This window comes from Heliangelus exortis, chromosome 1 (genome assembly GCF_036169615.1).
Source record: "Heliangelus exortis chromosome 1, bHelExo1.hap1, whole genome shotgun sequence".
In the NCBI taxonomy this organism is placed as follows: Eukaryota; Metazoa; Chordata; class Aves; order Apodiformes; family Trochilidae; genus Heliangelus; species Heliangelus exortis.
In genome coordinates this window covers 122,872,305-122,899,661 of record NC_092422.1, presented here as the reverse complement: position 1 = coordinate 122,899,661, position 27,357 = coordinate 122,872,305, and the positions used below count along the sequence as shown (strand labels likewise).

At 34.5% G+C, this 27,357-nt stretch overlaps 1 protein-coding gene across 1 annotated transcript in view; it reads left to right on the top strand.

Annotated features, from left to right (window-relative positions):
* Positions 1 to 27,357, top strand: part of CFAP54 (cilia and flagella associated protein 54) — a 108,517-nt gene that overhangs the window by 44,120 nt on the left and 37,040 nt on the right. Inside the window, exons 28-48 of the mRNA XM_071764486.1 lie at positions 1,001 to 1,138; positions 2,468 to 2,564; positions 5,475 to 5,564; positions 6,693 to 6,819; positions 7,702 to 7,813; positions 8,338 to 8,486; positions 10,081 to 10,311; positions 10,700 to 10,836; positions 12,454 to 12,629; positions 13,278 to 13,505; positions 13,679 to 13,902; positions 13,997 to 14,132; positions 15,898 to 16,006; positions 17,035 to 17,184; positions 17,708 to 17,905; positions 18,735 to 18,822; positions 19,243 to 19,449; positions 21,809 to 21,875; positions 23,479 to 23,661; positions 25,825 to 25,911; positions 26,897 to 27,019. Of these exons, the coding sequence (XP_071620587.1) occupies positions 1,001 to 1,138; positions 2,468 to 2,564; positions 5,475 to 5,564; positions 6,693 to 6,819; positions 7,702 to 7,813; positions 8,338 to 8,486; positions 10,081 to 10,311; positions 10,700 to 10,836; positions 12,454 to 12,629; positions 13,278 to 13,505; positions 13,679 to 13,902; positions 13,997 to 14,132; positions 15,898 to 16,006; positions 17,035 to 17,184; positions 17,708 to 17,905; positions 18,735 to 18,822; positions 19,243 to 19,449; positions 21,809 to 21,875; positions 23,479 to 23,661; positions 25,825 to 25,911; positions 26,897 to 27,019 (3,057 nt within the window). The remainder of the gene's footprint in view (positions 1 to 1,000; positions 1,139 to 2,467; positions 2,565 to 5,474; positions 5,565 to 6,692; positions 6,820 to 7,701; positions 7,814 to 8,337; positions 8,487 to 10,080; positions 10,312 to 10,699; positions 10,837 to 12,453; positions 12,630 to 13,277; positions 13,506 to 13,678; positions 13,903 to 13,996; positions 14,133 to 15,897; positions 16,007 to 17,034; positions 17,185 to 17,707; positions 17,906 to 18,734; positions 18,823 to 19,242; positions 19,450 to 21,808; positions 21,876 to 23,478; positions 23,662 to 25,824; positions 25,912 to 26,896; positions 27,020 to 27,357) is intronic.

Sequence of the window (27,357 nt, the reverse complement as noted above, 5' to 3'; positions counted from 1 at the left end):
AGCAGCCTGAGGTCAAGCTGAGGAGTCAGTCCATGGGTCAGGTCTCCAAACCTGTGGATCCATTGCCAGGTGCAGGCATGGTTTGGAGCACTCTGGAGAGCAGCATCCCAGCCACACAGGAGCTGGCAGGGGCTGTAGGCTCAGGGCTGAGCTGAAAGGGAGCTCCTGGCCCTATGGGGTGGAGCCCAGGTGGAGGTTATGGAGGTCAGTAAAGCTTATGAGCAATGCTGAAACTGTGATACACTGTTGTTGGATTTTCCAGCTACATGACTGTCTATACTGCTAATTTTCTGTTTTTCTTAGAGATAGCATTTCAACATAATAGCATACAGAACAGCAAGCAAAGTGAGTGAATTACAAATGCATTAATTGCATATACCATTAAACATGGTATATAGCTTTCTTTTGAGACACAGTCAGGCCATGTGCTGTATTTATCCTAAAGTAATATGCACACTTATTTTGTATTCCACAGACAAATATCCTAACATGAAATTACCTTGCATATAGTAGAAGTGCTTTGGCCTTTAGAGCTCTATCTAAAGAAATGAAGCCATCTCAAAACATTCTGTACACTGTTAATTTATAAATATCATAATTTAAAAAATAGATTTCACTACTCCTTTTGCTAATACAGTTGGGATTTTCCGATATGCACTTGATAGCAGATAAGTAAAAGAGAATCATTTAGTTACCCTTTCTATTCTTTGATATCAGTACTGCCTAAGAAGAAGGAGGATGTCAATCACAGCAATAGATACCTCTGCTTAAATCTCTCTATACTCAGATGGATAGGTTAAACAGAAGTAAAACACAGATAACATATCTGCAAGTCCAATTATTTTACAGGCCTATACTCCTGTTTTTTTTTAAGAAAGAAAACTTAAGAATTGAGAAATTAATTTCTAATGGTTAGGTACTTTGACAATTACAAGGAGACAACAATGAAACATTACATGTTATACAAAACAAAAATATTTAACAGATGATTCTTTAATAGGTACTACGTTCATGGAAAGAATATGAACTAGCAGTAATTATTGTTAATTATGGGAAAAAATTGTTGGATTCCACAGCAACAACCTCACCCTGTCTGTCAGAAGCTATAAAAACTGAAGAAACAGATACCAACAAAGAAGTAATTGCTCTGTTTTTTACTTTTTCTTTTCTCTAAATGCTGTATTCTGTTATGTTAAAGACTCTATTTTTAACCTTTTTGTTTTAGAAGTGAATGTATGAGAGCTGCCTTGTAGAATAAGAGTTCCCAAAGAACAGCTGAGAGGTTCTATTTAGTTGTAGCCATCTTTGCAAAGGCCAGTTGCAGCTTGCAGTGGGTGCAGGGTCTAACTTGTTTAAATGGAAAAAGCTTAGTAATACCACAGTTCAAAGCTGTGATGATCCTGTGGATATTTATGTAATCCTAGAATCATTTTGGTTTGATAAGACAACTGATCTTCACATATAGTTTCCAGGTATGCTTTTTTATACAATTTTTTTTTAAAGAATTGTGTGCATAGAGATGGGCAAAAATATGCTAAGTAATATGGAAACTTAGCCTCACATTTTGTAGTTGAAACTGAGTAATTTGGGGCTGAAAAATATTTCTCAATGGAGGAAGAACTTTCAATCTCAAAGGCTGTAATACTTCAGTTAGATGCATCAGGCTGATTTTAACTGAAGAGGAGATTTGAAACAGGGGCAAGGAAGTAGGAATAATGAGGGAAGAAAGGAAGCAGTGTGAGCATGAAACTGGGACTTATTGAAGGACAAAAAGTGAGCCAGCTTGCCAGGAAAGATATCTGTATCAAAATTTGTAGGACACTGATAGGATCCAGGACAAAATTTTCTCGATTGCTTATTGGCGAGTTTGTGTTGGCAACTGTCAGGTTCATTCTGAAAAAGATAGAGGAACATAGGAACAATACAGTATCTTAAGCCAAGTAGGGCTCACTGAAAATTACCTTTTTACCGAAGTAAAAAAAAACCCACCGTGATTTCCAGTGGAAAATTCTGATTTCTGTAGGCAGCAAATAAACTACAATATAAATAAATAAGCATAAATATAATATATAAATATATATATTATATTTATATAAATATAAACATTATTTATATAAATATAAATAAATAAACTACTACTTTCTGGATAACAACAATTTTGTCAAACAATCTGTTCAAATAAGTTGTAGAAGCCAGTGGTTTACTTCCCTTAAAATTTATTTGGTGGCTGAGCAATTGCACTCACACCCTTGAAGATCAGTCAAGAATGCATCATGGCCAGGTTTGTGAAACCATACTAAAAATCCATGAACATTGATTTTATTTCACTTGAGGTATAAGACAATATCAATGAAATAATTGGATATAAAACTAGAGGCCTTGGGATATAATCTAAACTCCACTATTGACCTGCTGGCTTTACTTAGATAAAAGATATGTTTTCACAACTAAATAATGGAAATTTCAGATTACTTCTGCAAAGACATCCCACTTAGCTGCAATGGAAAAAGCAACAGAAAATCTAAATGCTCTGGAATCAAATCTTCTCAAACTGACAAAACCAGGTGGGTCTACTATTAAAACACTTCCTATCTTTTCCTATGGAATTTTCTGTGGTTTCTTTATAAAGATTATTTACCTAAGGAGTGCTTTTATTTAATATAACTTTCATGATAAATCAAACAAAATCATAATTTCATTGGTCTTATTTATATCTGGTAGCAATGTGTATAATTACTTTTATTAATCTTGTTCATCATTTCCACCAAAACACTCATTCGTTCTTGGAAAGGAATGGTCATTTTTGTTCTATTCTACAAATAGATACATTTTTCCAATCTGTTCATATTAAGTTCTGTGTTATTTAGGCTTGCTTTATCTTAATCAGAGAATGAAGTGGCAAAGCCCATTTATGCTATGTCTTACTAACCTGCCAGTGCTAGTAGTAATGACCACTACAAGAAATTTTAGTAGTGAAAAGGTTTCCTAAAGAAAGATAACAGAAATCATCCTTTTTGTGAAGGAATTGCATGTATACTAGCATTTAACAACCTTGTAACTCAGGAATGAACATGTCAGCTTTAAAATATCTTAGAGCCTGGATTAAGTACAAGAATTTTCATGCAATAGTTCTGCCAAAGTCAGATGAATTCGTAAGTAGGATTTACAAAGGAAAATTGATTGTAATGTAAAACACAGAACTACTGCTGATATTTTTCCCATTATATTTGTGGCATTTATGGCATCTAATAGTCCTTGTGGCCTGGGCCTGGGTACAATCATAGACTGATTTAGTTTGGAACCCATTTCTGGAAAGCATTTATTTCAAACGCCTGCTCGAAACAGGTACAATTAGATCAGGTTGCTCTGGAATGTGTCAAGTTCTGAATCTCTCTGAAGGAGATTTTGCAACCTTTATGGGTAACTTCTTCCCATGGCTGGCCACCTTTATTGTTAAAAGGGTTTTCTTTATATCTGTTTGGAAATTCCTGATTTCCAGCTTGTGTCTTTGCCTCTTGTGTTATCAGTGAGGACAATCTGTCTCCACATTCTGTATTCCTCCTAATAGGCAGGTGGGGACTCCTCTTAGTCTTTTCTTAAGACTGAATAAACCCAGTTCTCTCAGCCTCTTCTTGCTGTCTCGTGCACTCCAGCTCATTATCATCTTGGTGGCTTTTCACTGGGCTTAGTACAATATGCCTGGTACTGCAGTGTCCAAAGACCAACACAGTAATCTAGATGTGGTCTTGGAAGTGCTGACCAGAGGGGAATAACCACTTCCCTTGACACTGCTGATTCTTGCTGCAAGGGCATGCTGCTGACTCATGTTCTAGTTGCCTGTCATCTCTGTATATACATTTTTCTTAGAAGATAAAGCATTTCTGTAATAAATAGGATAAAAAGAATGAGGCAGAAATTCCATTATCTGTGCACTGATCCTGCTGCTGACACCAATGCACACATCCTTGCAGATCAGCTTACAGAGTGAATTAATTCTGTAAGTTAATTGAAAATTACAGTGATTATTTAATAAACCAATATTCCATTCTTACTTAATAGAAAGTTAAATTAATGGGCTGATCAGTTAGAGAAGAACACATTTTCAGTAGCTGGCAAACCCTTGATGGTTGAAGTCTGCTTTGTTGCAGAAATAGCATATTTGTCAATAAGTTTCAAGATACCATATGAAGAGGACTCTTCTGCGAAGGATGTGCAAACAAATAACAAAACTTAGAGCCGTCTCTACAAATATTCTTAAGTGTTTTAGAACAGTGTGCACACCTGTAAGGCATGCTGTTTAAAACAGTTTGGAGAAAACATTTTAATAGGAATTCCTTAAATGTGTATCAACATTTAGTATTCCACTGATGATAGTCTACAAAGATAATGAAATAGAGATGATTGTGCCTCTTTCATAAGAAACTGAGCGCAATTTAAAGTCTGAAATTTCAAATGTTTTCCCATTAAAAGAAATTAAAATTGGGAGGTATTATTCTTTGGGAAAATGCTCATTTGAAGCAATATGTTTTCAAACTTTTCAAATAGGAGAGAGTACTAGTAAAGGCTGTGACTTTGTCCTAGAAAGAAAATAAAAAAACCCCATGCTTGTTCTGTTGACTGCCCTATTTAATTGGATGTTATTTGCATTCACTAGACTTCAACTGACTGCTACCACTGGAGAGCATAGCTATTGATCCACTATCACAACAGGTTTTTCCAGAGTGTATTTTTAACCTCTTTTTCTCAGGGACTAGCTGCATTGATCTTTTTCAGCCACAGAACTTGCCTAAGCACAAAATGTGTTGTGCTTCTTTATTAAGTCAAGATAGCAACTAGCACAAGTAACACTGTTCTGGTGTTCATCAGCTGGTAATGAGTTATGTTTAACACTCAGAAGCTTGTATGATACAAACTATTAATATCTATATATTGTGTATTTTGCTTACATCTATATCTAATATTTTATTTATAGAATGGAAGTACATTTGCATGTATTTATTTATGTAAATATTTAGGTACAGAAAAAGAAATTTCTCTACCTACTTATACTATTCCCATGCTGAGTGTGCATGTAAGCACAGTCACTGCCATCATCATATGTCCAGTTCATGCTGGATAGGTTTCTGGAAACCTATTTCTGGAAATGTCCTTACTGCACATCCTCCTCCACAGATGATTTGTATAGACCTTTGTTAGACCTCTGATGAACTCCAGACATCCTGCTCTTTAGTCTAGTACCTGGAAGTCCATCAGGCACCTCTGTAAGGTCTTCACTATTTAAGTGAAGTGGCACAGCTGCTTGAGTTAGAAGGAAAGTACAAACTTTTGCATTTCTCTCTGGATGGCAGTGAAACATTTAAAAGCAAATCCTGTGCTAAAGAAGGATTTTTCTAGTCTTCAGTTATGATTCCAGGTAGAGTTTCTATTGTACACTATCACTGTGTGACTTAATGGATTTGTTTTGGTTGATGTAGCTCGTGGATCAGACCTTACAGGACAGGAAGATCCTTTGTTCCTCTACCCTGTAATTTCATGTTGGACATCAAACAGTGCTTATCAAGAAGGTAGGATAATTTGTGTTTATTTTAATTGTAAAGGGTTTTTAAAATTAGAAAGTCAAGAGGAAATCTGTCTTCTTCTTTCTTGGAATAAGGCCTTGGAAACTTTGGCTTAATTTTTCTCTCAAATCTAAAAAAAATCAAGAAAAACATATCTTAAGAAAAGTTTTTAGTATGGTCACATTTAGAAGTGTATGAAATACTTGCAACAAATTATTTTACATGCTGATATTAAGTATGTAAAATATTACTATTTTAAATAATTTGAATATGTATTTTCTAATAACCTTAAAAATGAGCTTATATTTTAAAAGCTGTGTTAAGTTTCCAAAGTTTGAAATATATATATATATTTATATATTTAAATTGAGGTATCTCATTTCCACATTCAATTATGTTATTGGATGAGGAATTGACAAAAGTCTAAGTAAACTTGTGTTATTTAAATAAGATTTAAGATTCTGGTATGTGACCTTTGCACCGCTCTTTTTTTTAACACCAGTGTTCAAAATAACAGTGGAGCCTAGCCTTTGAAACTACTATAGCTTTTAGATAGAGTAAATATTTATTTATTTATTCATGGTAAAAAATTTATGAAGACAAGCAGTAAAATAAGTTTGCAAACCATTAAATAGCTCTCTAATATCTAGACAACACATATCTACTGCTGCAATGAGAACTATGTGATGCTCGTACACTAATGGGACTCTTACAGAGAAGAGCAGCTAAGTGAAGAGTATAAAGTTTATAGTTTGGGTTTTTTTCCCAAGGTTTTCAGGCATCTGTGCAATTAAGCATGTTGAATGCTGTTATTAAATACTTTTGCACAGTGTGTTACATGGTAAAAAAATAGTTCCAAAACTGTTTGCTTAGTTCCTAGAACATTTCTCATTCTAGGAGTATAAATAGAGTGAACTTGTGATTCTGGGTGCCTGGTCACAAGAAGTATTTAGTAAGAGCTATTGTGAGTTATGAGCTATCTGATTTTAATATCAAAATGCCTTTTCTTTATCATCATGCAACATGACATAAATATGTGCATTGAGTTATACATAGCTAGAGTTACAGCTGAATTCAGAAATCTCTTACAGTGTAAATACAAAACTGTATTAATTATCTGTTACTTTCTTGCAGTGATGAAATTCAGAAATCAGTCACGTTTTCTTGAGTTCTTTGTTCAAGTTTTGCACAAAATCATCAATGAAGAAAAGTTTCAAAATGTTCTGGAATGGGCAGACAATGTGGAAGACTACTTGAAAAGGTAGATACCTGTAATAGTAGCAGTGAATAACTACTGCTTTGGTTTACCAGTGTCAGAGTTACATCAGAAACTGTAAATTGCATCTGGTAGGAGTCTCATTTGCAGTCATTTCTATGGCTGCTACTGCACAGAAGTTACAGAAGGTTATGTAGCTACAGAAAATATTGTATTGTGACCTCGCTGAACATGTAGACTTCTCCCTTGGCTGTGTCTGTTTAAAACTCCTGTCTAGCATCAGCAGTTTCCAGGATTTGCCTTTTCACAGACACCACTTGGTACTATTGCCATTTGCCATATTATGAGGTAGAAGGATAACTTAGAAAAATATGTTGGGTTAAGTCACGAGCAAACTGATGAGGAGCTACTGTGGTGTCTAAAAAAAAATCTATACTGAAAAGATAAGCATAACAAAATTATAGACACTTACCTAGAAGTATCTCAAAGAAATTTGATTATAAATTTGTTAAAAATTATGCACCACTCAAAACACTATTTTTAAAATTGAAAAGCAAATGATTGGTAAAAGCCAGATGTAGGGAATAGCAATTCCTGTTACAAAAGACCAAAGGAATTGGACATGAAGAAGTTCTATGCAAAATTTCAGAGCAGAATTTGGGTAATTGTGTGAACTGTTCTGTTTTAGTAGAAGATATGAAGGAGAATAGTTGTTGTCTATAAATTCAGATTTCTATAATAAACCTTGAGAATGAGCATTCCCTCTTTTTGGAGGGAAAGAAGGAAATAAAAGGTGCTGAATTTTGAACTCCCAATCGAACAGGAATTGCATGTGTTCTATATGTTCAAAATATAATCCTTTAACTAATCCTTTAACTTCAAGAGGAGTTTAACATGATGGTGATTCTAACATTATTTGTTTGTTAGGAGGAATGACCACCTTCTCTGTAAAAATGGTATTTCAGCAGCAGAAACAAAAACTCCTACTCCGATAAAAAGCCCGGATAGGTACACTACAAGAACTGCAGGACTTCAGAAAGTGAGTTTTGTTTTTAAGGATTCATGAGTGTCTTTACTGGGCATCAATACCATAGGCACAGAAACAAGTTTTTAAAAGTTGTCTCATAAAAACCTCAGCTGAGGACATGCATAATTATTAATATTTGGGATACAAACTCTAGGCCTCAGCTCACCTCTGCACTTCTAAAAACAGAAAGAAAAGCCAGCATGCGATTTTATCTGAAAGTCCAACAAATGTGAGGAATTTGAGATGAGTCATAGTATGCGTTCCAAAATCAAATGAAAACTTGCCTTTTATCATCTCCCTTTAAAAAACAGTATGTTAATAGGAAATGCCTTGGGTACTGTCAGAAAAAATGAAAAGCTTTCTGGAATATTAAATATTTTCTTAGCTTTCTTTTTTTGACAAACCATTCCAGAATTTATTTTCTGTTCCTTTCCTGTGTAAGCCTAACTGCTGTCTACCTTAAGTAATTGATAATGTAGTTATAAGTAAGTATTTGAAGTATATTTAAGATTTTCATGGAAGATTTTTTTTTAAAGAATACAAAGACCTCAGCTTTAAAGAAACCAGAGACACCAACTTTGAAGAAAACAAAAAAAGAAGCCTCGAGTCCTACTCAAAAAAGACAGACTCTTAGACAGTACTTAATGAAACATCAAGACATAATGACATCTCCAGAAGCACAAAGGTAAATGAACAAAAGTTGTCAGGTTCATAAACAGAACTAAAATATTTTCACTGAAATCTAGTTTCCAATTGAGTGTGTATTTTAAAACTTTTTTTCTGTCAAAGGGATGAATTTGTCCATAGTCTACTCACTTTACTGCTGTAGTTAGGTACAAAATTGGCTTCCAGTAAAGAGAACAACATCTATCTCTGTTTCAGAGAATAACTGCTGAAGATTATGAAGTCTTTGTATTAATAATCAAAGACTGTTTCAGTTCTGTTAGCCTGAGCATGTTGATTCATCTTGGTGGAAAAGCTGTGTTAATCTGTGTACTGTAATGCTTGTGATGGAGAGTTTACCTCTTAGAAATCTAATAAAAAATGTTTGTTTGTTCCTGATGTTCATGTAGTTTCAGAATGATTTTTGTCATTCTTTTGCTAGCCTATTGGATTATCTGTTCTGTAGCTTCAGAAAACTGTTTCTTGACAGGAAATAAAGAAAATTAATTCACCTCTTTTGTCAGATAATTGTATAGATTCGGTTAACTCATTACTAACAGAACCTTCTGACCTAAAATAATTTGTAGTACTCATTGCATGTTGCTTTGGTCACTTATGCTTCCAGCAATTAGCATGTAGAGAACTAGGTGTATATATTGAGAATATGAGCATTCACATAACTGTTTCTGGAAGTGTTTAAAATGAAGAACATCAGAAAAAGTTTTGCATATACTGCCATACACTTGCATACACTGTCTTCTAAATATTTACCTGAACTGCCCATTTTCCCTCCTTGAAAGAGAAAACCCACCTTACCTAAATTGATCTTCATGGCTTTCATTGGAAGAGGAGATGTTAAACTTATCCTGGGCTTTTTGGTTTTTTAGCTACTCTTTGGTATCTTACATCATAATACTGCTCTATAGTAAAATCAACATTGTATGTGGTGTACTGTTCTGCCCACATTTTAAAGGTGGAAACAGGCAGAAAAATAATTTAGATTGGTAAATGGATGTGTTTGAAGTTTATAAAAAACTAAAAATGATATTTGATTTGACTACAGCATTGTATGCATGCCAGGTAATACAGAATCTGGCATAGAAACAAAACCAAAACCCAACAAACTGCTATAGCTGGAAATTAAAACCAAGCATCCAAATTTCAAAGAAAATGTTTTCTTCACATTGAGGATTACTAGCTACCAAAACACAGTAATAAAAAGTATGATCCAAATTTATAGTATGTTAGTAGACCTTTCATCTCCTGAATAGACTATGTGAAACACACTGTATTTGCTATAATAATCCTCTTGGATGATTACGGTACAAGTAATTTCAAACACAGAGATAAATATTTTATAAGTACTCAGAAAAATATCTTGTGGAAGTTGGTAAAGTATTAGATAGGATTTAGTGTGTGGTGAGTGCACTTAAAGAGGCTGCTGTTTTGATGGCAGCAAAAATCCTTTTGCTAGAAACATGTCATATACTTTTGAGTTAATACAAGTCTGTGGATATGAATCGGGATATTTCTGTGTATATTTCCTATTATTTTTTTTCACTAGAGCCTCAGGAAAAAACTGTTTCATTTTTGTTATTTCATGTATTTTGATTTAGGGAACACAGTGAGGAGCTGCAAAAAGCAGCTCATCACACTTTGGTGATACTGCTGAAGCCACTTTTGAGGAATTACGTAAATCAAGAGAAGTTTCATCAAATTTGTCTTGAAGAGATGCCCTGGAGGTCTCAGATGAATATCTATCTGGCACTTGCTCACTACAACTTATTTAAAAAGAAAATGGAAGAGGAATTTAACATTGGAATTTCTGGTTCACAGCATCTGGACAGGTAAATCTTACTGCATAATCAGTGGTCACTATTCATGTAGATTATCATATGATTGCCATAAATGAATCTGAATTACAATATCATCAGTAATTTTTTCATTTGAACAGTTCAGCATCCAAATGCAAATTGATTTACTATGTAACAAGTTTTGTTTTCCATTTTATTAGAGGTGACATGTACATTTTTGGTTGCTCGCTTGACTGGTCAGATGAAAGTTTTGATATACACGGTGCTATTTTTTCATTCCTTATAGCTTTTGGATATCATGGAAAGTGATAAAAACTAACTTTTGGAAAAATAAATTTTGTGCATATATCAAAATTATTTTTAATATTATATCTGTGGGGTTTTTATGTGTGTATTTTCTTCTTTGTCTCCCATTCTGCAGTTACAGTATATTGGATCCTGAAATATTCTCATTAAGTAATTCTGGCACTATAGTGGTGAGACAAGATGTAGAGAATAGCATGAGAACACCACCTCCTCCCCTCCTTGAAAAGTCAGGAATGACTGAAAAACAAACCCGTAAGAACTTTTAATGGGTGCACAACTGGAATAAATTTCAATCTAACTTTTTCTTTCTCTGACTTTCTGTTTTTACCTCCATTCTTAGTTCTCCACATCACCTCTCTTTAAATTCATGTCAATTTAAAGAGAAGGTGCTTCTGGATTTCAAAAGTGTCCACTAAATTTTTTCTTTTTGGCATCATACTTAGTATAAAAAGTCATAATCAATAATGAGCATTTATAATCACTTTGAGTTTTAATAAGAATTTATAATAAGCTTATAAATTCTAATGAATTAGTGATAATGGCTTTTGGTTTGCAGGAGCTGTGCTACCTAAATCTATTAAATGGATAATTACTTTAAATGCAATTATAATTTTTATCATTTTTTGTGGTTAACTTGTTAAACTTTAGATTTCCTATCAGGTTAATTATTTCCTGTGTCACTCTGTAAGACTTTCTTAAAGTTATATACTGAAGTTGTCTTTCAGATTTTAAGTAGAATAATTTAGGTTTCCTTCTATACTGCTTTCTCCCCAGTGTTGTTCTGTGGCAAATCAATTTTTTATCTTCCACCTCTTTTACTTCAGTTTTCTGTCTTTCACATTTGACTATTCTATTATACCAAATGTTTGCAATAGCATCCTTTGAGGTTTCAACAGGAACTCAAAGGCTCTGGGTGGTAGGTATTGGTGCAAAATAGGACTTCAGTTACCTGAGACATTTATAACATACAAGGTGGTTCAAAGTAGTCTGCCTAGTCAGCATAAGTTCAAGAAGACATCATAAGCCTGGCCTTTCAAACACCACTTTAGGGAACACCATGTCACAGCTGTATAGAGCAAAATTCTCCTATAATTCCATGGAGGACTTCCTTGTCATTTCCAAAGAAGTGTAATAAAAAGTAGCAGTTGAATTCACTGGTTCCCTTTGCAACAGCTTGTTATAGTCTTTTGTCTTGATGCTTACAAGTCACTGAGAACAAAGTCACTGAAAGTTACTGAAAACGAATGAACATCCTGTTTATTACCTTTTCTTACCCTTTGCACAATTCTGAATGAAAGAATTTAATGAAGCATATAGTTTGCCATAGAGATCAAATACTATTTTAGCTTGAAATTAGCTTCTGCCTGAAACCTATAGCTCAGATATTACTATATTCTGCTACCAAGAACCCTTGTCTTTCCCCTTGAAGGATATTGGTATTGAATAAAATGATGAAGCAATTCCATGCATAGCAGATGATTTGTCACAAGTCTTCCCTTCTTTTGAACTTCTTCTTTTGAGAGGCCTTGGTTTTCTGAAAGGTTCTTTGGAGCTTTCCACATGGTGATCTCTTCCTAAAACTTAACTTGCCTGAGGGTTGAGTTTTGGATTTGAGGCTGAAAACTGTTTGGTATACATAATTATTTTGCTAAAACTTTTATTTTTATTCCTGCTTCTTCCAAAACTTAAGTAAAAGCATCCTCTATTTTAAATATCATAACCTTATAAATATGATAACCTTAACTTTGGCATTTGCTAACATATAAGTACTTAGCTGCCACAGCAAAATCCTTGATGAATGGTAATATTTTCTTTTTAATTTTTTTTGAAATTTAACTTATTTTTAACCTGTGAACTTTTTGTCTTCAGGTACAGGTAAATCTCAGCAAAACATTAAACTGGGTGGAAGAGGTACTCCTCAAACTCAAAAACCAAGCAATACAGAAAAATCCGTATCTCTTTCCTCAAAAAAACCCCAATTTGTGTCAAATACTGCATTACTGGAGCATTGTACTAAAATCTTTTTGCATTTGAGAAGAGCAGTGGTAAGAGTCTTTTTTACTAAACATTTTGTTTATTACTAGATATTTATATACAATACTTACTACCCACATTTCAGACTCTTCCAAGTAAGTTCAGTGATAGAGTAATGATTTTTTATCTTCTGCAAAATGTCCAATTATATCATGTGAAATGTCAGACATATCACCCTTTATAATTTATATTTTTATCAAATGTATAATAATATATACAGATTTTTTTTCATTTAGTCTTTGAACATTCCTTCTCATGTTAAATCTGACTAAAAATGCTTGCAGACTGATCTTTCCCTGGTGTTAGTGAATGTCTTGGTAATATTGACAGAAGGACCATTGATTGAAAGGACAAGCAGACTGCCTATTCTTCCCATAAACACTTCTAAAACCAAGGGAAGATAAATGCATAGGGGATGTGGATTAATTTTTATTGCTTATTCTCACACCAGAAGGAACAATTAAAATAAGTTATAAATTAGTGCTCCTATGAAAATTACCAATTAAGGTTCTACAATGCATTCTGTGAATTGACATACTGAATTATCTGTTATTAAGAAGAATCCATAGAATGTAATTTTGAAATTTTACTTATAGCTAAACTCCTCAATGAAATATTTTAATTTTTCTGTGTCCATACTATAATTGTATTTTGAATAGGTTCTTGCTCATCGTGGTGGCCACTGGACTTTGCTTCAAAATGCTTGCCGAGAACTTTGGAACTATACTCAAGAATTACAATTGATGGCTAATTATTCACATTCCCATACAGATGCATTTCCTGTTACCACCAGTTTTCTTAGGAACACCATCTGGTTGCCATTTTATTTGGCATCAGACATGATCATTGATATGATAACTGAACTACATGCTAGCAGGTCTCTCAAGGTAAAAATTATGTTTATTAAGGCAGTATACACTTTATTACTACACCTTCAATAGAAATATTTATTCTCTGCAGTACGTTTTTAGAAGATTACAGTGTTTTCTGATCTTTATCATTTGATTTACCCTAAAAAAAAAGTTGAAATTAACAGGTAGAATAATGTTCTTCATTGTAGATTGTGGATCCTGAAGGGGACTTCTGCATTCCTGGTTGCTTAGGAGGTATTCTGGATGAGAATGGTGGTTCTAATCTTCATCCCCAGCCTCCCCTGGATGATGTGAATGTGGTTGACTTGAAATGGATATGTAATCTGATTCTTAAAACAATAGAATTGTTATACCAAATGAAGAAGTGGGAAGCCCTGGTACACATAGCTGTACAATTTAACATATTTACACAGTAAGTTAAGCATAGTCTTCTAAAACTAAAGGGCAATATTATATGGTTAAATATACAGTTATTTTCCTTAATTACTATACTTTACTTTTTCCAGTGAGAGATACACAGAACAAGTGAGCCCATTGCTGGTGTATGCTCAGAGGCAGCTGCTGGGAAGGATGGAGCAATTCAGTGTCCCAAACAGCCATGAATCTCATTTTGTGAAAGCTGTGTCTGATAATGCACAAAAGGTGAATCACAGATTTATTTTTTGGTCACTGACTCTCAATGTAAACTAAATTTAGTGAGATACTTTCCCAGATTAGATTGACATGGGTTTTCATAGTGTTCAAAATAGTATAATTATAAGTTTTAATATATATAAGCATATATAAGTGTATATAACATAATATAAGTTATACAAATATAAGTTCAAGATTATACTAAATTAATGAACATAATTGAAGTGCATGAAAAAAAGGCTTATGTGACATGATTCCTGCAACAGCAGAGGTCTGGACTTGATGACCCAGAAAACATTACTTCCATGGATGATGTACCTATTCCATATGATAAGCCTAAATCTAATTTCTTGTTAGTTCTTAATGCTGCTCTTTTAAACTGAAAATATTTGCATATTGCACAATACTTATGATTAATTAAAGTTAACTACAAAGCGATTGCTTTGTTTCTGCATTGAAATGCTATTTCTGAAGACCAAAATTAATCAAATTGAATCAGCCCTAGCACTGAAAATGCCAAGGAAAAACTTGAAAAACTTCATGACCAACAAAAAAAACTCTGAGCTTCTCAGCAAGTTCCTCTTAATAAAAACCATGGCTCTTTATAGTTAGTAAACTGACTTTCCCACTTGGAAATTTTTAATGGAATTAGCTATTAAAAAGTAGAATTTTCCTTTTTTTTTTAACCTGAGGTTTATTTCTTACAAGTTTTGCTAAAGGCAATCACACAGTTGATACTTATGTTTTTATTACTTGTATAAATAGGACTAGGAGAAAGTGGGGAAAGTGGGGTTTGTTCTGAACATGAGCATGGGGTTTAGAAGCCCACTGCCTTGCCTGGAGGTGGCCCACAGATACCTGGGGTGTGCTTGAGCTCAGGAGGGCAGCTGAGGTGCTCTGCCTGGTCTCTCTGTAGAGCTGCTCCCTGCTGACTTCTTTCAGGCCCTGCCATTCAGAAGGCTTTTGTCTTAAAGGTCTTTTGTTGAAAAGTCTTTTGTTGTGTTAAAACGTCTTTTGTCTTAAAAAAAGGGGCATTGTAGCAAACCACCAGATGCAGCTGGAATCTGAGAAGTGTGAAAAAGTAGTCATAGTTTGGAAAGACTACTTGCAGATTAAAGACTGATGTTACATTAAGTAATAAGGATTGTCTTAAAAATACACCATCGGGTCAGAAATTTGAAGGGTATGGCTACATTTCACAATGCAGTGCCTTTCAGAGAGACTAGAATGAGCCCTGAACTGGTTCTTTTGCTTCTGAAATGATGTAGCTACATTAGGAAAATAAAATATCTGTGCTGGATTAGCCCTTTATAGAAGTCTGGAAGTTTGCTTCTCTGGCAGGTTTAGATTGCTTCTATTACTTGCTTAGAGCTATTTTGTGTAAGCCTATGCAGCATCCTTTCATGCTTTACAGGCAGTGTGCTCTTTAGGCATCCTTACACTGGCAGGTTCTTTGCAATCAATTATTTATCCAGACAAAAAAAGGTGGAATATTTGGTGAACATCATCGAGTTAGTCATGATTAGGGCAAATACTGAATAAGATACAAGTTTACATATAAACACTTACATGTTATATCCAGTATTTAGGCATCAATTTTTCACTTCTTGATGGCAAGGATACTAGTTGTGTATCACTGATGTTTTTTATAAATTAGTCCCTTTTTGTTCTTTTCTTTGTCATATAACTGAGTATCCGTGTACTTAACTTTAAGCACCAAACATTGATTTTTCTGAATATTATTTATTATTAAAGGAAACTTCCCTTTTTTTAGATGAGTTGCAGGAACTACATAGAGCAGAAATTGCAGCTGTCTGTTTCTTGTTCTCCTAGTGAACTGTTTTCTCCTGGACACTTTTCTGGGATCAAAAAGGATTATACAGGTCAGATGACATTTCAATTTTAGTATCATGAGTTCTCTTTTCTCCAAAACTCTTTCCTTTTTTTTTCATACTAGATGGGGTTTTTTGGTGGTGTGGTTTGTTTTTTTTTTTTCCATTCTTATTTTCCTCTTTATCATGGGTCTTAAAATCTGTTTTAAGAGTCTTTTGTCTCCAAATTTTTATTCTTGATATTTTGAATGGAATAATGTTATCAAGACCTTTCAAAAAATATTCAGACTTTTTCTGAAAGGAGCAAGAAGCAGTTGTCATGCAGATGCCAGATAACCTACAGTATCTTGAGAGGTCTAGCTCCAGTTTTCCACAGGTATTGTTGGATATCCAGCAGGATACCCAGAAGTTAATGTGAACCTGCACTGTTATAAAGAGAATCAATAGAAAAAATGAACTATAGAGGTGAAAAAAACGCTATTTTACCCACAGTTGTTCTTTCTAGTCAAGACTAAGATGGTACCATCATTAAAGTCTGTAAAGCATAGTTCCTAATATCACAGATATAGCAATGCTATTCACATAAGGCTTTGTCTTAAATTCAGCTGAGGAATGTCATTAAACATTAAATCATGGTGTATGTAAGAATACACAATATTATGCATTCAGTGGACAGAGCATACCATTTCACAGGTTTGGTACATAGAAACTATGGGAATTTGAGTAAATGGAATCAGTAGTTGTAGTTAAAGATGTGTTTCCAAACTTCAGACACCAGAATACAGAGCAGATTGGAGCTGAAGCATGCCCAGGGAATGTGACATTCAGGAAATACAGATATCACATGGCAATTAAAATGTAACACTGAAATATAAAAATATAAATCGTCTGAAGTGTTCCTGGTGGTTAATAATTTTGCTTTAATTCATAACCCAAGAGTAAACAAAGGGGAAAATTGCATTAATATATTTTAATATTGAAGTTGCAGAATTGTTAAAATACATGTTTTGTGGGTCATGTACTAACATATGTATTTGTGTAATGCAAAAGTGTTCTGCATAATTACTAATCTCTTCTAGAAAGTCAAGGGAAAGCCCTAGCTTATGTACCTCTTGATGTGAATGATACACTGAAATGTTTTAGAGAAACTCTGCAAAAATCTAAACATCACAGCAGAGCACTGAGACACAGCAGAAAACTACTTTCGTTATTTCTTGCACACGCACAAGGTGAGTTATTTGTTGAAGTGTTTCTCATTGAATAAAGTGTATGTGCAGTTAAAATAGTACAGAGTGAAAGAAATAGATTCTTCTAAAACAAAATTCTAATTGCTAATGACAGAAAAAACGTAGAATATAAAGGTATATGTATGAAATTCTGTAAGCATAAGCTCTAAGCCTGATTTTCTATGATTTGTGCCTGATGGTTTGATGATAGTTTTGGTTGTTTTGTTTTTTTTTTATACTCAGCTGTGTCTGTCTGCAGCCAAGCCTCTGTCAGAATACTTACAGTTCTTCCCAAGTTAATTTTCCCTAACAGGAACATATTTTCATTTGGCTGCACTGACTGATGAGTTATGTCCAATGAGCTTAATTAGGAGACACATATGATCATAGCATAGGAAATCAGCTAAAGATAGGGTACATAGGGATTCTGTATTTGTTTGAGTAATGTGGTTTGGAAATATTTGTGGTGCTGGAAATAGTACAATACTTTTTGAAACTGATCATATAAATCACTTTTCTCATCTAGAAAATGATGAAAGAGCAATTAACAGTCACATCTCTTCAAGCAAAAAGGTGAAATTTAATTTGGGACCTGCACTGGCATTCCTTCCAACACCATCTGACCTTTCGCAAGAAAAATTTTATTACTCCAGTGTGGTTGAAAGTAGACCAATACCATCATCACAGCTTTCAGTAATTATCTCTTCGTATGAACAAACAATTGGTAATTTTAAAAATAACTTTCTGTTTACAGTTTCGATGTAGTATCATTCTACCTATCTGCGTTCATGTGTCTTTATTTCTGTGTTATTTTCCTCTGTCAGATAAGTGTGAAAGGTGGTGTCCAGAAATACATATTCTTTTTTCTGTTGATTCAGAAAATCAACATTAGAATCTAAACAAGACACTAATTGGCTTGTTGGTTCCTAATCTCTACAGTTATTGCATTTTATGAGAAAGATACTGAATAATCCTAATTAAAAAAGTGCTGTAATGTTTAGTACATTCTACTTAGTCCCATGATGGTTTTTTTCCTAGGAGACAAACTTTTTGGGTTCTGTGCATTTCAATATGAGACCTACTTGCTTGGCCTACATCTGACATTCTAGTATGGCTTTACTCACACAGTTACATCTCAGCACCACTCCCTTATCACAGTATGACACAATAGGTAAAGTGTAGCAGCTCAACAGTTGCTGTAATTTTATTTGAAGTAAGGGATCCTGAAATGAGGCAGGGAGAGTGCTACTGTACAGCTTGCTGTCTACCTTATGTTTTGGAAAGGAAGAAATTTTAGAACTTGGACAAAACAATACAGAAGTTAAGGTAAACAGGTCTACAGATATATCCCACTCTTCTTTCTAATTAGTAGAAAACAGACACGGTATATTTGAAGATAAATTATACAAACCAAAGAATACTATCAAATCATATTCCTGCACTGAATTACATGTGAGAGCATATCTACTTCTCATGCAAAATTTTTCAAGATTCACTACCTGATCTATTGATGTGAATTTTTTTTTTCCTAATTGATTAAAAACAAATAACAGGAATCCTTGAGATAAACAACCAGAGAGACCTCAAGGTTCAGGCTCTACACGAACTTGGAAATCTTCACTTTTATGCTGGAAACAAAAGGTACCTAGTTATTGGATTAAAAATGAGCATGGCCTCATGTTTTTTTAAAATTGGCATTCACATACCCTATAAGTTCTTGCACTATCTGTATAAATTCTTTCATCTTCAAATTCTTTCATATTTGCAAATCTTCTCTCTATAAATTGTTTATTCTTATTAGCTATCTAATTGCAATTAAGCAAACTAATTAAACACCTCCTTTTTAGGAAATAACATCTACTGTTTGACAATTTAATTTGAGTTTAAGTTCCAATAAGTCTGTTGACCAAGTATCCTTTTGTGTTATAGAAACTGTATTTCAGTTTTTCCTTCATTCAGAATTAGTTATAACTTGGGCAACAAAGGTAAAATGAAGCAAGACTTATCTTCCACTTTGGAAAATGTAAGGAGTATCATGAGGACATTTTTTATGTGTTACAGAGCTGCTTTTAAATATTGGTGTCAAGCCCTTGATGAAACACTCAACATTGCTGATGCTCTTAACAACTGGCAAGATTTAGGTTTCCAAAAAGATGCTACAGACTGCTCTGCAGATGGAATATCTACTGATACTATGGAGAAACTTCTTTCTCAGGCTGGAATTTGGGGATGTTTACATGCAGCAGTGTTGGTAGCTAAGATAGCTCAGTAAGTATTTTATCAATGTATTTATTTCTTTCATATTTTAAAGGAATTGCTCATCCAGGACAGTAGGCAAGTTTAAATTACTTTAAAAACACTAATGAGTTGCTATAAAAAAAGACTCATCAAAAGCAGAGGAATTTTTCTCTTTCAGGAAGAAAGTTTCTCTTTTGTAGATTGTTTGTTCCCTTTGCTTGAGTGCTCATCTTTGATCGTAATTGCAGCTGTACATTATAGGGAGACATCACTGATATAAAACAAAATGATAAAAAGTCATAAAAGCAAGGATTTTACAGTCATATTGATTTTCAATTGAAATATCACATCTCCCAAGTCATTACACATATTAAATATTAATGTATCTTAAGGGCAGATTTACTGCCTGAAGTACTCATTTTCTGGCGAATTACAACTAAATGAATTTTGAATTACTGTGTTAAAGTCTACCATTAATAAATATTTCCACTCAGTACTCCATAACTGCTGGTAAAACACTGTGGATGTAATTCTGAGCTGTTCCTTGTTGTATTGTACAATATAAAAATGAACAAAATATAATGTAGAGGAATATCTAAGACAGAAGTATTCTATCCATGAAAGAGCAGAGTTTAATTTGAGTTAACTGTCTTTTCTGAGAAGCACTGTACTAATACTGTAATAAATACTGTACTAATACTGTACTGCACTAATAGCACTGTAACATATCTGTAAAACAAGGTTGCATTGAAAGTATTAGCATGGGTATTTCAAGATGATATCTCATAGTCACACTCAGAATTAGCATTTAAGAGGGTAAAAAAAGAGTTTAAATTGATTCTAAACCACAGCTCTTCTGGTTCTGAGCTGTGGGTCAGTCTTAGGTCCAATGAGGCAAGACTCAGTCTCTAGCTTCTTTTATAGGTGTTCATGGCACATATTTGCTGCACTGTATACTATCTCTTTACTGTTATTATGTACATTCCAAATCCTGGCAGGCATCTAGAGGTAGCTATTCTCTTGGCTTCTCCCTCACACAGTTCTTTTTAAATTCAGACTTGACTTGGACTGGTAATCTTTCCCTTGAGTAATGAATCTAAGGCTGTAAAATGCAGATTAAAGGATTCTAATATTGTATTAAGGATTTCTGATATTGTAGGTCAGAGGAGTAGCCCACCACCAGCGTGGTTTAAAGCTCTGATGAAGTACTTACTGTGTGGGATTCATTTAATCTATCTAGACACTTACCATGTGAAACTCCACATATGCCTCTCATCTTAGGCTTCCTTTATCATAGAATCATAGAATCATAGAATTAGCTAGGTTGGAAGGGACCTCAGAGATCATCAAGTCCCACCGGTGCGGTTGCTAGACCATGGCACTGAGTGCCACATCCAGTCTCTTTTTAAATGTCTCTAGGGATGGAGAATCCACCACCTCACCGGGCAGTCCATTCCATTGCCCCATTGATCACCCTCTCCGTAAAAAAATTCTTTCTGATATCTAGCCTAAATCTCCCCTGGCACAACTTAAGACTGTGTCCTCTTGTCTTGTTGAAAGTCGTCTGGGAAAAGAGACCAACCCCCCCGTGGCTCCAACCTCCTTTCAGGGAGTTGTAGAGAGTGATGAGGTCTCCCCTGAGCCTCCTCTTCTCCAGGCTGAACAGCCCCAGCTCCCTCAGCCTCTCCTCATAGGATCTGTGCTCGAGTCCCTTCACCAGCCTGGTTGCCCTCCTTTGGACCTGCTCCAGGACCTCGATATCCTTCCTAAACTGAGGGGCCCAGAACTGGACACAGGACTCGAGGTGTGGCCTCACCAGCGCTGAGTACAGGGGCAGAATCACTTCCCTGGACCTGCTGGCCACGCTGTTCCTGATACAGGCCAGGATGCCATTGGCCTTCTTGGCTACCTGGGCACACTGCTGGCTCATGTTCAGCTTTCTGTCAATCCAGACTCCCAGGTCCTTTTCTGCCTGGCTGCTCTCCAACCACTCTGTGCCCAGCCTGTAGCGCTGCATGGGGTTGTTATGGAAAGAAATATACTTTGAGGTGTGAGTTGCTTAACCTGATTTATCTTTCCAGTTTTGTATGAGATGAATTTTGCACATAGATTGCCCGCATATCTCCTTTAACTTTAAAGAGAACCAGTCTGGGTGACTATGCTTGTCTAGGTATGCCTTTTGTCAAACATATTGCATGGTGTGGCTGAGCACCTACCTACAGAATAGGCAGTTGTTTTCCCACATAGAAAACATCTAGTTTATGTTAGTATTGTTATCATACTAGAGTTAAAAAAGTGTTTGCATAATTTACATCGATGATGGGAAAACCGTATTTCTTACTATTTTTTTTTTTTTTTTTTTTTTTTTTTTTTTTTTTTTGTACTTTAGGTATATAGCAACATCAAAGATGAGATTAAGAGTTAAATACTGCTATTTTTCTGCTATGCTTTTTAAGGTAAGGATTCTATCTCTGTAAGAATTCATGAAGTTGAAAAATTGCTTCTAAAATTTAAATCTTAGTAAGCCTTTACTGAAACATCTTTCATTTCATTTTCATTATAAAAGACAACTGGAGCTCGGAGGTAGTTGACAATTTATGCACATTAGATTAGATGTTTTTATTCTCTGCATTTAAACATTATTCCTGCATTATAGCCTAGAAATTACCACTTCAATAAGAGGCCAAGAGAAAAAGTTCATCAAAAATAAGTTTCAGAACTTTCAGCCACCAACTGTAGGAGAGAAAAAGGTTTTGGCTAATTTTTGAAGGGACGTTTTATAATACCAGTAACAAACATGACATAGGAAAAAATCTGAAAGTATTTTTCCAGTCAAACTCCACTGGGATCAATTCTTACTCACTCCAGTACTGCACCAGGAAGTTAGTGGGCTTGTTCCAAAACAAAACAATGCCAGTTTCTAACATCTTGTGCCAGCCATGCTTGTGCCAGGCAATGCTTAAAACCACATGAAGTTCAGGAAAGGGAGAACAAATTGAAGGACCAAATGATAAAGGAGTATCTTCCAGCACTGTAATTGCTTTTCGTACAAACTGAAAGATTTTGATTCCTCCTTTTGACAGGAATAGTATTAAGACTTTGTTCCAGTTGCATAATGGTAGAAATAATTGTGACTTGACTGAAGGGGGTCTGATATTAATTGGGATAGGAGCAGCTTGCAGGGTGAGTGTCTTGAAAAATATAATCAATTACTGTCACTGTACCTCGTGAAGTTCAAGAACATAATTTGTTCCTTCATTTGGGAAGCTTTTATAATCTTATTTAGATTCCACTTCTGGTAAAGGCTTTAGACTTGTTAACATCAGATCAGAGTATGTAAATGCATATTTTTCTAGCATATCGTTGCTGATTACAAGATAAGCACAGCTGGGAGCAATATCCAACATCAGAGAAAACATTAGCACTCCTCCCTTTTTATAGGAGGAACATACAAGTTACTTCCTTAAAATTCATATCTATTTTAAGTTATATGATTTAAGATGCAGTTGGTGATGTAGTTAAAGCTGGAACTAGGGTGGAAATAGCTTTTAACTGGCCGTAAAGCTAGCAGCTCTCCCAGAAACAATGCCTGAGGTGATGTCAGGGCAAGGACTTAAGGCTAAGTAAAATCAAACTTGTGAGAATCCCAAGTGATTTATTAGGATTTTTCCAGTACTTTCAGAGATCTTTTTAGTGGAAGTTTTGACTTGGAGTCTTAGAGAAACTTCATTAGGAAAAAAATGACTTACCTGGGGAGTACTTGCTGACGAATGTTTCATTATTATTATTCTTCACTTAGTTTAATTTTTCTTTTTTTGCTTGTGCTATGAAATATTGTTCTTAAACTATTTACAGCCTGAGGGGGGTTTGTTTTTTGCTTATTTGGTTTTTTCCCCATCAAGTTCACACATAAAATATTTTTTCTAAAAAGATTTTTCATGTTTTTTTCTGGAAACAGGATTTAATTTGTGAAATCATTTATGATTCAACAGGGGTTGGAGTTTTTTTAGTGTTTCATGAATGCCTATACATCTTTTCACACTTTGCTATTATTTGCAGACTCTATTTAGAGCTTCTCTTCCACATCCAACATCTGACTGTGACTTTGCACAATATGAAATTGATATGCTTATTCCTGGTATCGACTTGTTCTCGGATCGCTACAGAGCTGATATCTCCACTGTAGTTGCAAGTCTGAATTTTCTTATGTTTGAACTACATTGTGCAAAGCAAAATTTAATAGTAAGTATTATTTTTATACTCTGGAAATGAAATTTAAGATGTCAAGTCTTATTTCTTTGTGTGGGTGTATTTATGAGATACCTCAGAAGATCTAGCAAAATACCTTTATGTTTGGAGTGTGGCACTGAGACAGGTATAGCTTGCTTCCTGCAATTTTTAGAATATACAGGACTCTTTTAAATGCAGGAAGACAACAATACACAATCCACTTAGCTTTGGCATTTTAGAGGAAATTTCCTATTATATACAGTTTGAAATACCCTGTAGTGAGAATTAATTTGAATGCATTATATCCAGAATGCTTTCAATAGTTTTACATTCAGTAAATTTATAACTTCAGTGTTTTTCCTTCCCATATTTTCTAACTCCTCTGTATGGAGTATTTTTATAGCTTCCCTTTTATGCTGATGATGTGCTTATTTCTTCCATTTCAGTGACTGACAACTTCCACTTTAATCCAACTTTTTCAAAGGTGCAGTGCTGTACATTGGAATAAACCAATTGAATTGCTTGCTAATACTGAAAAATGCACAATACTACCTCTTTTCTGTTTGTTTCTGTATGCTCTAACAGATTTTAATTCCAGGCAGTTACTGTATATCTTTAACAATCAACTTTCAGCATGACAGAAAATTCTCTAGCAGAAAAAGCCAATCGTTTTCTCATGCTCTAAGGAGCTGTGTCCACTTATGGAAAGGTCCTACAAGTGCAAGAGCCCACACAAGGGAGAGAAAAAGATCATGGGGACTTGCAGCAGGGGAGTAAGAAAAGGTTAGGGAGTAAAGATAGAAGAGCAGGAGGCAGCAAGATGTTGCCCCTTTTCTGTCAGCAAGCGATTTGTTGGATTGATTTCTGCTGGAACTTCAGGCTAAGTGTCTGTCTTACCTCCTGTTGATGCTTCTTCCCATCCTGCTTTACTGGAATTCACTTTGTTCTTAAGCTTTTTCTAACTGCCCTCACTATGGGAGATCAAGTGAGATGAAGGAGCAGACAGTTACCTTGAGGCAGGGACACTTAATTTGACTGCTTGCTTCACACAGCCATGCACGTTTTGGACCCTTTCTGCACTTCTACTCTCAGAATATAGATCCAGGTCATAGGTCGTGGTCGGAGCTTCATTCTACTGAATGCTTAATGTGTGGGAATGTTTGGATGGTGAGCACTGAATTGATTGGACACTTAAAATACATCAAGATTCAAGTTTTATTAAAAATAAGCCTTTGAAGGCTGATTTTGTTGAACTGCCTGAAATATCACTTGGAAAATGTATGGGTACAATTAGGAGATTTGCCTCGAGCATTTGTAATTCAGCTTCAGAAGTTACTGGCTTAAGTAGCCATAAAAGGCTATTTTATGAAAACTATGAGCGCATTTGACAAGAAAGTAACAATACTGTTATCATTTTCCAAGCTCAAGGACATTTTCAACTGAAAAAAATGTAAAAGCTAAACAGTGATTACATTTTGCAAGTTTTTTTCATTTTCAATAAACAAATGCCTCTGTTAGCAAAGAGTCTGCTTTTTCTGAAATATTATATAATAATAATTACAATGTTTGTGAACTCTAGTAGACCACAGTTTTTTGTTAGTTGTCCCTACAAAAACTTTCAATTTGAAATACATGCAAATAAATTTGCCAATAATTCTCATTGCTATCCAGTTTGTTTGGCATTGCTTCACTTAGACCATTGTAGGTTTTAATTTATTTTTGTTAGAAAACTCACAGAATAATATTATCCTGTTAATTATACTGAAAAAAATATAGCACCAAAATGCAGTTTTATAAAACCTTTAAATCAACATATTTCCAGTAGGTTTATTCACTAATGGTAGAGGTAAATTGCCCACCTTGAACATAGAGAATAATTTGGGAGAACTTTACTGTCTACATTGCAAATGCTTAGGCATTCACATAGCTATATATGCACATACATATATATACACACACATCTATATACTACTAGACAGTGTAAGAGGTTAGCTTTAGCCTGCTGAAGAACTTTTCAATGCTTTAACCTTCCAGAGAGCATAATAATAGTGGTGTTATGCAGCAATGAAAGCAGTACTCCTGTATTTATATATTTCTGATATGTATTTGCAATGCATCTTTATATAACTGTATCCTTTACAGCATTTATAACTATGACCTAATATTTTTTTACAGATTTTACCACTGTTCACATTATACCAATACTTTGTTTCTGAGGTTTGTAAGGATCCAGTTAAATGTATTGAAGGAAGAATCTTCAAGGTAATCAAGAAATTTTTTTTAATCACAGAACATTGTATTTCAAATAAACTTTTCCTTGTTAAATGTAGTTAATTTAATATTTTCTCATATATCACTATTTTGAAAAGTAATGGTTGTGCTTAGTCTTTCTAAGCACAATAGATTGTAGGATTACTTTTAAAATATAATTATTCTCAGTTTTAGTAGGGTGCAGTTGTTTATGCAGTTTTACTGTTAACGTCCTACAGAGACAGCCAAATACTTCCATAATTTCTTTCTGCTGTCCATTTAACAAGCATTCTTCTTAAAGGTATGGTTGTAACATTTTCACTCTAGGATCCAAACTTTTTAGTTGGTATTTTTTATTTTGTTCCATCAGTCTTGGAAATGTTTTAGTAGTGCAAAACATAAATGATTTCTTGTTCACTATGTTCACTTCTGGATTTGTTATCAGTAATCCTGGTGGAACAGGTTGTCACACTTCTGGGAAGAGACTTTTGTCATTTCACTAATGTTTGCTTTTTGGTTTTGTTTTGGTTTTCTTAGTCCCCTGTTTTGTTGTGTTTTTTTAATTGAAGGAGTCTGAGCTCCAGTAAAAATCAAACTATTACTATTTTTCAGGAAAAGCTGATACTGGTTAGGGAGAGTAGCTGAGCACTAAAAGACTACGATGAGTGAAAGCTGAAACAGATTTTCATAAGGCACTGACACTCAAAGCTCTAGCCAGATGAATTAAATTCTTTTCCTTTTTCAGGAGCAAGTCTCTGAAGAATATGTTTTTGGGGTTTCTTTTCATTTTTGTTTTCAAAAGGGAAAGACCCATCTTTGAGATTTCATTTATTTAGTAAAAAATGGCAAAGATCTCTTTCCATTGAAGAACATTCTCCATCAGTGTACCTATTCCAGTAGTCAAGTCTGCTTGAAAGTTACCTTTAAATACATGCTATTTTCAGCAAACAGTAGTTACAAAATTATTTAAATGAAAGGCTCTTGTCTTTTCTCACAGATTAAAGTACTTGCAGATATAGGATTTTTTACAGAGGCTTTTGATGAACTGTCTTTGCTTAACTGTGGAGAGAGAATTCCATGGAAAATACCTGCAGGATACAGAAAAACTGAACAAATGAAGGTAAACAGTGAAGTATAATATTGAACTATAACATTATCTTTGTGAACTATCCATTATCTTTGTGAAACTGCACATATTCCACATCTGAAAGTTATTCCATGTTCCTAAAAATCTTCTAAATTTCTTTCAATAAGCAGGTCGAACAGTAAGCATCAAATGACTTTGATTTTTTTCACTGGGCAGCAGGAAAAAGATTGAAACATACAGTGTTTTGTACAGTCGATAGTACTGTTGAAAAAATAACGTGTGATTTCATATGTAGACATGAAAAATATGGAGAGAGTTCTTGCCTTGTCAATAAGACACAATTCCCACTGTCCCAGCTAGGGTCTGGACAG